This window comes from Lepus europaeus, chromosome 10, assembly GCF_033115175.1.
Source record: "Lepus europaeus isolate LE1 chromosome 10, mLepTim1.pri, whole genome shotgun sequence".
Classification (NCBI taxonomy): domain Eukaryota; kingdom Metazoa; phylum Chordata; class Mammalia; order Lagomorpha; family Leporidae; genus Lepus; species Lepus europaeus.
In genome coordinates this window covers 3,560,917-3,572,226 of record NC_084836.1, presented here as the reverse complement: position 1 = coordinate 3,572,226, position 11,310 = coordinate 3,560,917, and the positions used below count along the sequence as shown (strand labels likewise).

The following is an 11,310-nucleotide window of genomic DNA, read 5'->3' as shown; positions in this document are numbered from 1 at the left end:
TCCTGCTAGGCAGAAACCCGGGAGTGGAGGTGCTGGCTCCGGGGACCTAGTCCTCGAAGTTGCTGTGGTCTCACCCCCTCGCTCCCACCTTCACCTGCCCCAGGGCCCACCTCCCCCACCCCACCCCCATTTAAAAAAATAAATCTGCTTGTGGTCCCAACAGACCAGCCCACCCTCAGTCACCCCGGCCCAGCTGCAGCCCCAACTCCAGCACGGAGCGGGTGCTGCAGGCCCAGCCAAGGCTGCCTCCTCGGCTTCCCGGGTCCAAGCGTGCCCGGCTCATTCTGCCGCCTCGCCGGCTGGCAGCGCCCCAAACCCCGGGGCTGGCGGCGAAGGCCGGGACGGAGCAGAAGGGGTGGGGTGCGGGGCTCGTCCGCGGGAGCCCCGAGCGGGCTGCACCCTCGGCCGCGCTCCAAGAGCCGCCGAGTCCGAGCCCGCGCCCGGCCCGCGGGGGCCGAGGGGATCGGGTTTCACGCGCGCGGAGGGGGGTGGGTGGAGGCGCATCCGGCCGAAGGCGCCCCCTTCTCTGCCCCTCCAGGGAAGCCCGAGGCCCGGAGCGGGAGAGGGGAGGGTCCCGCCGGCCCCGCCTCCGCCGCGCCCTCCTCCCGGGCGGGATAATTGAACGGCGCGCCCGGGCCCGGCGTTGGCTGCCGAGCCTCGGGCCGAGCGTGGAGCGCGCGCCGCACGCCGCGCCCGCCGAGCCAGGAGCCGCCCGCGCCTTTGTCCCCGCCGGCCCCATGGAGCGCGCCGCGCCGTCGCGCCGGGTCCCGCTGCCGCTGCTGCTGCTCGGCGGCCTCTTGCTGCTGGCGGCCCGAGGTAGGGCGTCCCCGCGCCGGGGGGAGCCGTGGAGAGGCCGGGGTCGGGGCCGGTGCGCTGCCCCGCGCCGCGCCCCCGGGGCCGTCGTCGTGCGGTCCCCTGAGCAGCGGGGCTGCCCAGACCCGGGCGACGTCTCCGGGCCTCCCCCAGCTCCCGGCCCAGCCCGAACGCCGGCCCGTCTGGGGGGTTTGCTTCCAAGGCGGGACCCCTCCCACGCCCGCGCTCCTGCCCCAGCCCCCGCAGATGGAGCCGGCTCCGAGGGCCCTTCCCGGGCCTTGGCGATGGGGGCGCTGGCTGCGGGTTACCGAGCCCCCCCGCCTTGCACCGGGAGCGCCCTTAGTGTGTCTTTTAGTGCCCCAGCTTGCGGATGGGGAACGGACCCCGGTGGGGAGCCGTCGGGTAAGGGGGTTGGGGGAGGCTGCAGACCCAGCCCCTCCTCTCTGCCTGCCCTCCTGTCCACCGGGCCCCACGCTTGCTGGGAGTTGGCTTAGGCGGCTTCCAGACCTATCCACTGCGTGACAAGGGGGGGATGAAGCCCCCTGCAGTGGATCAGAGCGGCTTGGGGGGCAGGGGAGCCATGACCTGTGACCTCTCTGCTGACCCCATGGCTCCCTGGGGCCATCAGACAGGCCTGGCCCTGCTGGAGTGTTTGTTTCTCCCCCAGGGCCAGGGCAGCTCCTTTGTGCCTTGTTTAGTTTCTTTTGAAGTCGCTGGTGTTCACTGGCCTCCTTGGTCAGAAGGTCGCTTGCTGGGGGATTCCAGAAGAGGCTGAGGAGGGGGCTGGGCTGTGGCGGCCGGCCCCTGGGGACTGATAGTTGGCCTCTGGGGACTGATAGCCTGCCTCTGGGGACTGATAGCTATCCTGGGTGCTGGCTGTCTCCCGGGCCACTTCTCTGGCTTGGAGGTGGCTTGGGGAGGCACAGGGCTCCCAGGAGGTCTCTTGGGCAGGCTTGCTGGTGGTCCGGCAGGAGAGACCTCCCAAAGGGGCTTGGGAGTGGGGGGCACCAAGAGAGGAAGTGGGTGTCCAGAGAGAAGGCTGAGTTCAGCTCTCAGGAGCCCTGGAGACCCCAAGGCCCTCCCCTCCCCCACATTCTTTTGTGCCTTTTGTGCCCTGTGCTTTGAAGGAGCCGGGCCCAGCCTCCTCCCTGAAGGGCATGAAAAGTCTCTTCCATGCAGTCTGGGTGGTCCCGTGGTCCTGTGTTTGGGGAGCACCCTCTTGGAGTTTGTTTGTGCCGGCTGGTCTGGTCTGGGCAGAGGGGGTTAAAAGGCAGCCTGGCTGCTCTCCGCTGCTGCGGGCCAGGCGGCTGGCAGCCAAGGCCCCTGCAGCCCTGCAGGGTCGTAGGTGGCCCGGCCCTGCACCCTGGAGAGTGCGGGGTACACAGGGAAACCACACTTTGACCGCAGCCGGGGAGAAGGCGAGCCGATGGGGAGCGCCGGAGCCACTGTGCTGACAGGCCCTTGGCGAGGGCCACCTGGCCACTGGCGGGCCGCGGGGCACGGCGGAGCCGCCTGTCTGTCCTCTGTCTGTCTGCCCTGTTGGGCTTTACCCAGAGCTGGGGCGGGAGGCGGGGGCGGGGAGGAGCAGGGGTCGGGCGGACGAGCGTGTTTTCTCCAAGACTTTCTTGGCCTCTGGTTTCGACTGATTAAAAGAAAAGTCGCGCCGGGAGGGAGAACAAAGGCTAGAGAGGACTTGGCTTACAAACATGTGGCCTGGGCCGCTGCCCTTCTGGAAGGTTCCCAGCTGGGGGGTGGGGCCCAGAGCTCTGAACGCTTGAAGGACCAGACTGGGGGGCACCACGAGGCCTCCCCTGCTGGGCCCAGGGCTGACGGAGCCCTCCTGGCGGTGCTGAGCCCCACTCCCACAGCACAGCTGCATTTGCCTCCCCCACGGACTGGTGGGAGGGGGCTGGGGCGGGGGGGAAGGGGGCAGCTGAGGCTCAGGTCCCAGCAGGGTGCCATGGGTGGGTGTGCACCGGCCTCATCCTAAGAAAAGCCCACGGTGGTCTGGTGGTTTACTCCATGGCGCACACCTCCCGTTAGGACGGAGGGAGAGCGCTCGGAGCTGTTACTGTCTGCTGCGTGCACAGGGTCCCCTCTCCCAGGGCCAGGACAGAGCCAGTGCCCCTGGACTCAGCTGCAAATCCCAATACTGGGTTTCCCCAGCCGGGCGCTTCCTGGGGAGGAGACCGCAGAGCCAGCAGCTTCCGAGTGCCAGTCCCGGGTTGGCACCGGTCCTGCCGAGTGGCGTCTTTGGGTCTTCGGTCATTCGTTCGCTCAGCGTCGGCTCTGGGTCTTGGGGAGACCCAGCTCTGCCACCCCGCGCCGCTCAGTCTCCCAGGTGAGCCAGAAAAAGGAGCCCAGCCCTCCTGGCAGAGTCTGGAAGGACTTCCTGGAGGAGGCAGCATGCACCATGGGGCCTCAAGGAGGAGAGGCATGGGCAGAGACTCCAGGAGGCGTAGCCCCTCTCCACAGCTGGGGAAGACCCCTGCCAGCCCGGGACTCCCCGAAGGCCAGCCTCTTAGCCGTGGGCACGGTGGGCAGGGCAGCGTTACAGATCAAGTGTTATGAAAACAGCTCTAACAAGACACCTCAGAGCTTTGCCAGTGGATTTTGTACAACAAAAGGCTTTCCTTTTGCAAAATATAAAACTGTAACAATTTGACTAATAGATGCTATTGCAGTCCCCGGATGGTGCCAGTTTCTCGGCGATGATCTCAGATGTGGCCGCATAGCAAGTCTGGGGTGGGGGAGGAGGACAGGAGCCTGTTGTGGACTGGCCTGGGATCAGAGACCCCGAGGCTGGGAGCCTGCTGCGGTCGTCTGCCCCAAGTCAGCCAGCCGGGAGCAGATAGGGCTGGCTGCCCCATTAATCCTTGGGTTCTAACTCCGGGGTGGGCCAGGAGGGTGGGGTACCTGCTGCTTGAGCTGCCCGCTGGAGGGCCCTGCTTTGTGGGGACCGGCATTCGGTGGGGGCTGTTTAGGAGACCGGTGCCCCGGTGCCAGCTCTGGAAGCGACGAGAGCCTTTGCCCGGCTCCCGTGACCCTCTGCGTCCATTTCCTTTGCTGTGAGTTGAGGGCGGCTCTGCTCTGGGCGACTCTCCTAGCTGGACTGCTTCACGTTTAGTCTCCAGTGAATCCTCTCCACAGCCCTGCAGCTCGGAGGTCCAGTACTTTTCCTTTTGGGTCTCGTCCCCGGCTGGAGTGAGACTGGATGTGCGCTTTGCTACCCAGTGGCTACTGGCTGTGGCCTGCGGCTTCCCTCCGGATGCAGTGGGGGCTGCTCCTGTGAACCACTGGGGTGGGAGCGGAAACCCCGCACCTGTCACCTCGCACCTGTGCCCCACTTCACCTGTGCTGCCTCCCTACACCCTCACAGCAACCCTGTAAAGATTATTTATTCAAAGGCAGAGTTATACAGAGGCAGAGGCAGAGAGACAGAGGTCTTACCGAACCGCTGGATCACTTCCCACAACAGCTGGAGCTGAGCCAATCTGAAGCCAGGAGCCAGGAGCTTCTTCTGGGTCTCCCACACAGGTGCAGGGGCCCAAGGACTTGGGCCATCTTCTACTGCTCTCCCAGGCCATAGCAGAGAGCTGGATGGCAAGTGGAGCAGCCGGGACTTGAACCGGCACCCATAGGGGATGCTGGCACTGCAGGTGGTGGCTTTACCCACTAAGCCACAACACCAGCCCCTCCCCTGGAGTTTAATAACAGGTGGGGGTGTGAACTCTTAAGCCAGGGCTGGATCTGGAGGCTCCTCTGATTTGGTGCTGTGGCCTCTGGGGAGTTGCTGCAGCTGTCTGCCCCTAATTGAGCACGTGATTTCATTTGCTCATTCATTCATTCATTCACACACAGTGATTGACAGCTCAGGGGCAGACATGGGCAGGGTGCAGGAGACAGAGCCCATCCCAGCCCTCGTGGCGCCAACTACAGAGTTAATTATTTGTGTGCAATTCAGGGAACAAAGGAAACAGCTCTGTCCCGTGTGTGTGTGTGTGTGTGTGTGTTGGGGGTGGTCAGGGAGGACCTCTCGGAGAAGGGGACCTTTGCACCGGTGTGGCGGTCTGAGGACAGGAGCCGGCCAGGGACCACCTGGCCTGCCCAGCGCCGAAGGCCAGGCACGGGGGGTGCAGGTGCAGTGGCCAGAGGGAAGCTGCAGAGGCGTTGGGGTGAGGGCAACCTGTGAGTGCACTGCCTGGGAGGGAGCCAGATGCTTCACCCCTCCCCCCAGACGTGCCTTGTGCCTCCCCCTGCGCCAGACCCCTGTCGTCTCTGTGATGGACGCTGGGAGCGCTCTCAAGACTGGCACCTGGGGGTGTGTGCGCTCCTGGGGAGGCTGGCGGGCTGGGGGCAGCATGGAGCGGGGATGGGGTCGTTCACCTCCTGGCCCTGCACGGATGCAGAGGCACTGGGACGACCCTGCTGGGCCCCTTCGGGCTTCCCAGGCCCGGGGAGGGTGGCCTGAGTCTTGCCCAGTCTCATCTCATTGGCGTTTCCTGTCCAGCTCTGTGACTGGCGAGGAGCTGCCCTTCAGGCCTCCCCGTCCCTGGGTCCTGGGCAGGGTGGGGGGTGTTTCTTTCCAGGAGGGGGGTGGGGGCTGCCGGCCGTGTGCACACGTCAGGTGCGTTGACTGCGAGAAGGAATGCGCTGGTCGTGACGTGAGGACTTCTCTGATTTTGAAGATTCCATTTTTCTCTGCTGATTCCAGCATTTTCCCTGGCTGACCTCATTCGTCTTCCCAGCCCCGCGGCGGGCGCTGTTAGCACCCACACTGTGCAGGTGAAGACAGAGGGAGGCTTGGAGAAGTCCCGTGGGAGCCGAGCTGGAGCCAGGCTCAAGGCTGGGCCCTCTGCCTGTTTGGCCTTGGGTTTGTGCCGAGTTTTACGCTTGGGTGATTGCGGGTTCTTCCCAGAACAGATCAGCCCTGCACCCCACTTTCTTCCTTTTTTTTTTTTTTTTTTTTAGCAGATTTATTTATTTATTTGAAAGGCAGAGAGGCAGAGGCAGAGAGAGAGAGGTCTTCCATCTGCTGGTTCACTCCCCAGGTGTCCGTAATGGCAGGAGCTGAGCCCATCTGAAGCCGGGAGCCAGGAGCTTCTTCCAGTCTCCCAGACGGGTGTAGAGGCCCAAGGACTTGGGCCATCTTCTACTGCTGGGAAGTGGGGCAGCCCGGACTCGAACCAGTGCCCATATAGGATGCTGGCACTGCAGGTGGCAGCTTTACCCACTACAGCACAGCACCACCTGCCCCCCCCCTTTTTTTAAAAAAAAATTTATTTGAAAGGCAGAGTTACAGAGAAGCAGAGGCAGAGAGAGAGAGAGGCCCCACTTTCTTAAGAGCTCCTGCAGACCAGCGCCAGGCGTGCTGGGTGGGCCTGGGTGGGGATTTGGGCGGGTTCCTTCCCAGCTGTGGCTTGAATTCTCTAAGCATTCACATCGCCTTAGGTATTGTGAGTGAGTCGGCACCTGGAGGATGGGCGTGGCTTCCCTGCCATCCTGTGGCCTCTGGTCCAGGATGTGGAGTTGCAGGGTGTCCTGGGTAAACCCCTGCTGACTGCACCTGCAGGGCGTCTCACCGCTGGCCACCACGGCCACGACCTTGTGTGAGAGCTGCTCTGCTCGGGCGCTGGGGTGTGTGGGCGACCGGCCTGCGTTCGGTGCCCCTCCACGTGTGCCGGCCGCCGAGTGACTGGTGAGGCCGCTGGACGCTGTCAACCACTTCCCAGCTGCTTGGTTCCCGTGAGATGTGGGGTGGAGGTGGGAGGCCTCCTGTCCCCTCCCCAGCCTTGCCAGGAGGCCCCGAGGGCGTTGAGGGGGCTCCTGTGTGGGCCTCGGCAGGCCCCCACTTTCGTGGTGGGGCAGAAGGGCTCTGGCCGCTGTTCCTCAGATCACCGCAGGTGCTGTGGCCATCAGGCCGCTGTGCTGGCCGCCTCACTGGACTCGCAGGGAGCTGCCTTTCCCTGGGGGGTTGGCTCGTTTTTGTTTTTAAAAACTTTTAAAGTCCTGTTTATTTTGGTTACAGAGGTACAGTTTGTTACTGGATGTTTGAACTGTTCCTGTTTGAAGTTGCACAGCTTGCCACGTAAACCGTTAGAACATTCCAGATACCGTTAACCAGCCGCTCTTCACAGAGCTCGTGTTAGTGTGGATCCAGAGCAGCATTGGTTGAAAAAGGCAAGTGAGTGTGTGAGCCACCATCCGAGTCCTTTCTTAATGAACAAAGTGCAAAGTGGCCCATAAATAAGGAATTTTACAAATCTGCTTTGGGGCCAGCATTGTGGCATAATGGGCGAAGCCACCACCTGCAGTGCCGGCGTCCCATGTGGGCGCCTGTTCAAGTCCAGGCTGCTCCATCCCGATCGGCTCCCTGCAAATGCACCTGGGAAAGCAGCAGCAGATGGCCCAAGTGCCAGGGCCCTTACACCCAGGTGGGAGACCTAAAAGAAGTCCCTGGCTCCTGGCTTTGGCTTGGTTCAGCCCTGGCTGTTGTGGCTTTTTGGGGAGTGAACCAGCAGATGGAAGACCTCTTTCTTTCTCTCTGTAACTCTGCCTTTCCAATAAATAAAACTTAAAAGCAATTATTTTGTTGTAGTAAAATTTACATCCCTTTGAACTTTTTATTTATTTGAGAGGTGGAGAGAGAGTGAGGTCTCTGCTGGTTCACGCCGCAAGTGCCCACAATGGCTGAGGCTGGGTCGGTGCCAATGCCAGGGGCCAGAGACTCATTCCAGGCCTCCCACACGAGTGGCAGGAACCCAGTGACTGGAGCCGTCGCCTGCCATCTCCCAGGCTGAGTCCCCGCTGCCCCCTGCTCCCGCCCGCCCCCGCCATTCTCTCGCCCCCAGTGAATCCCACTCCTTCAGGGAGCCCGTCGGCTGTGTCGACCTCTGATTTCCATAACCGGAGCAAAACTTGTCTGTTTTAGAGGGGACAGATCTGCAGACAGCGGAGATGGCACGTTCTGCCTTTCTGGCGGCGATGTGTCTGGCCGGGCTGGGCTGGGGGTGGGGAGTGGGTGCAGCCTTGGCCTTGGGACTTCAGTCCCCTGGAAACGCCCGCCCAGAAAGCACTGGGGGCTTTATTTTGATCTCTGGTTAATGACAGCCTTTCCTTGGGCGGTGGGAGACGCGCGGGTGGCGCCTCTGGGTGGCGCCTCCGGTGGCTGTGATGCTGGGGAGTTTTGCAGGCCGACTCCTCCTCTCCTTGCAGCTCAGTCTCCCTCTGATGGGTCGAGGGTGGCCAGTGCTGAGGCCCATCCCCGTGGCAGGTCCACGGTCTCAGGCCCACCCCAGGCATACTGGCTCTGGCTGGAAGTTGGGCCGGCCCCGCCCTTTGGCTGCAGCCTCGGGATGGTCCCTCCCATCACTCCCTCCTCCCCCGATGACCCAGGAACAGGGCTGTTAGCCAGGCCGGGCACCTGTCCCGGTGACTGTGCCCATCAGTCCCTCTGGTTCTGTGTGTGATACTGATCCTCAGTGAGCCCTGGTGTTTGTGCTGGGCGCAGGCCGGTGCTGCAGGGACAGTGAGCTGAGAAGGGGCGGGCCCTGGCCCTGGCAGAGCCTGGGCTGAAGGGCGGTGGGGCCTGGGTGTCGGCCGGGTGCTGGCAGAGCTGGCCACACGCTGGCTCTGGGTGGGTGTGGCGTGGTCTGGTCTGGGTGGGAGCGGGGACCCCTCCACTGGGCTGTGTTCTGGTTCCAGGTGGGTGTGGCGTGGTCCGGGTGGGAGCGGAGACCCCTCCACTGGGCTGTGTTCTGGTTCCAGGTGGGTGTGGCGTGGTCCGGGTGGGAGCGGAGACCCCTCCACTGGGCTGTGTTCTGGTTCCAGGTGGGTGTGGCGTGGTCCGGGTGGGAGCGGAGACCCCTCCACTGGGCTGTGTTCTGGTTCCGGGTGGGTGTGGCGTGGTCCGGGTGGGAGCGGAGACCCCTCCACTGGGCTGTGTTCTGGTTCCGGGTGGGTGTGGCGTGGTCCGGGTGGGAGCGGGGACCCCTCCACTGGGCTGTGTTCTGGTTCCAGGTGGGTGTGGCATGGTCTGGGTGGGAGCGGAGACCCCTCCACTGGGCTGTGTTCTGGTTCCAGGTGGGTGTGGCGTGGTCTGGTCCGGGTGGGAATGGGGACCCCTCCACTGGGCTGTGTTCTGGTTCCGGGTGGGTGTGGCGTGGTCTGGGTGGGAGTGGGGACCCCTCCACTGGGCTGTGTTCTGGTTCCAGGTGGGTGTGGCGTGGCCTTGGTGGGAGTGGGGACCCCTCCACTGGGCTGTGTTCTGGTTCCGGGTGGGTTGGCATGGTCTGGGTGGGAACATGTGTGTTATCACCGGGATCGCCTCCACTCTGCTTTGTCTGCTCTGGATTCTGCTCTGAGTGGCTCTTGGAGCGCCTCTTTGGCACTGGCATGTAAGGTGTGCATTTTGGAAGAGAGCAGGTGCAGGGGATGGGGCGGAGCGGAAGTAGGAAGGTTTCCAGTGGCTTCCGCGCGCCCTGCCCCTTGGTGGTGCAAACCTTAGGACTCTGGCATCTGCAGGATCCGCCTGGGGAACCCAGGGCTGCCCCGGAGGCCAGCTCCCTCTCGGCCCCTCTCCCAGCACGTCTGCCTCGACCACAGCCTGTGACCTTCGGCCAGTCAGCCCGGCTCCAGCTGGTCGCCGATGGGCCACCGGTCCCGCCTTGAAACCCGTGACCCCACTCCACTCACAGCGGGGGCCGGGCAGAGGATGCCTTTGGGGCATAGCCGCGGGCGTGACAGCTGCCCCCTGTGGCCTCAGCAGGTGTGTGACTTCTGCAGCGGGGTCTGTGGCTCAAGGTGGTCCTCCCCAGTGACGGCTGGAGGTGGCCTCTGTCCCAGGGCGGGGCACGTGGCTAAGGACCCAGTGCTGCCTGTCCCTGACAGCACCACTCAGTGTACACCATGCTGGCCACAGAGGCTTCTGGGCTTGAGGGGATGGGGCTGGCATGTGAAGGGAGCCGGGGCCGGGCGGGGGCGCCCTTCCCAGCCCACTCCTCCACCTGTGCTCCTTGCTGCCCAGCCTGGGCAGCTCAGGGTCTCTCCGAAGGACTCTGCAGGAACTTGCCAAGGAACTTGAGCTGACCCTGGGCAGCAGGCCGGGCACTGATCCCCCCGACACATACCCCCGGGAGCCCCCTTTTAAACCTCCCACGTTTGCTCGTCCTGCTGAGAGCGAGGCTCCAAGTGCCCAAGGCTCCGCGGCAGGGAGCTCAGGTGAGCTGTCTGCAGCTCAGGGCACAGAGCTCCTGTCCGGGGCCTTTGCCTCTCTGAGTCCGAGGGACGTTTGGAGCTGCAGCTCACGCGGGGGGAGTTCCGCACTCCAGGCCGCCGGGCGAGGCTCCCGGTTCTCGTGGGCATCGGCCGGAAAACCCCCTTCTGTCATTTAACACACAGGCCAGCTGTCGCTTAGGAAGCGCCGGCTGCGTGCTTGGAACCAGGTTCTCCGCACCTGCCCGGCGGCTCTGTGAGGCCATCGCAGCCCCGTTTTCCTGCCCTGGAAGCTGCGGCTCAGAGCGGTGCAGCAGCCACCCAGGGTCACAGAGCAAGAAGGCGCTGGGACGGGCTCAGAGCTCCGCTTCCCGGGCACCAGAGCCCCTGCTCTTTCCACTCAGAGCTGTGGGTGCCGGCACGCAAGAGCGCGCGAGACAGATTCTTGACTTACGAAGATGCTCGTGCTGTGGCGCTGGGAGAGCTGTGCTCGATCTCCTGTTCACCAAACAGCATTGTGGGGCCTGTGAGGAGGGGCAGCCGAGGCAGGGGTGGGCCGACTGGCCAGGTGGCAGCCGTCCCCCTGAGCCCCATCACTGTGACAGTGAGAATGGGGCGGGCACAGAGAGCAGCTGTGAGTTCCCCAGGAGCCCTGGGGAAAAGGGGAAGCCCTGAAGTTGCCCTTGGGGGATGTGCCTGGAAGCCAGACCCCCTCTTCCTGGCCTCAGCTCATCCGTGCACTGACCACACCCACCTGGGGTGCTTCTGGAGGTTTCTCCCCCTCCCCCACAAGAGCAGCGTGCCCTGAACGTGTGTCTGACTGCAGGGGAGCTCGCCTCAGCAGAACCTGTGGATTAGGCAACTTCCCTCTGGGGCCATCCCTAGGCCCAGCATGGGGGGGAGAGAGCAACGCCCCCTGCTGTCCGTGCCCAGAAATGCCGCCGAGCCCAGTAGCCTTCAGCTGGACACTGTGGGGTCACTGAGAGGCCGAGGGGCAACTTCTGCCTGCCAAGGGCTATTGGGATGTTTACGTCTTCCGGGGGCCGTGTGAAATCATCGCATGAAAAACGAGCCTGCTTTATACATGTGTGGAATCTCGAGTCTCGCCTGTGGCTGCCTGGGCAGGGACAGTCCCGCTCTGAAAGCATGGGGACTGAGCCCGACCCCCAGCACGCACACGCACACGCACACGCACACGCACACGCACACGCACACGCGCTCCTGCCGTGAGGCCTGGAAGCCGCTCTGCAAAAATGTGGGTTCTTCTGCCTCCTGCCTCTTGAG

The 11,310-nt window shown here is 63.8% G+C and overlaps 1 protein-coding gene across 2 annotated transcripts in view; it reads left to right on the top strand.

Moving 5' to 3' along the window:
• Positions 1-714: 714 nt before the first annotated feature.
• FBLN1 (fibulin 1) overlaps positions 715-11,310 on the top strand; it is a 72,840-nt gene continuing 62,244 nt past the window's right edge. For both annotated transcript variants that reach the window (XM_062202699.1, XM_062202700.1), the window contains exon 1: positions 715-816. In XM_062202699.1, the coding sequence (XP_062058683.1) occupies positions 738-816 (79 nt within the window). In that variant the 5' untranslated portion in view covers positions 715-737. The remainder of the gene's footprint in view (positions 817-11,310) is intronic.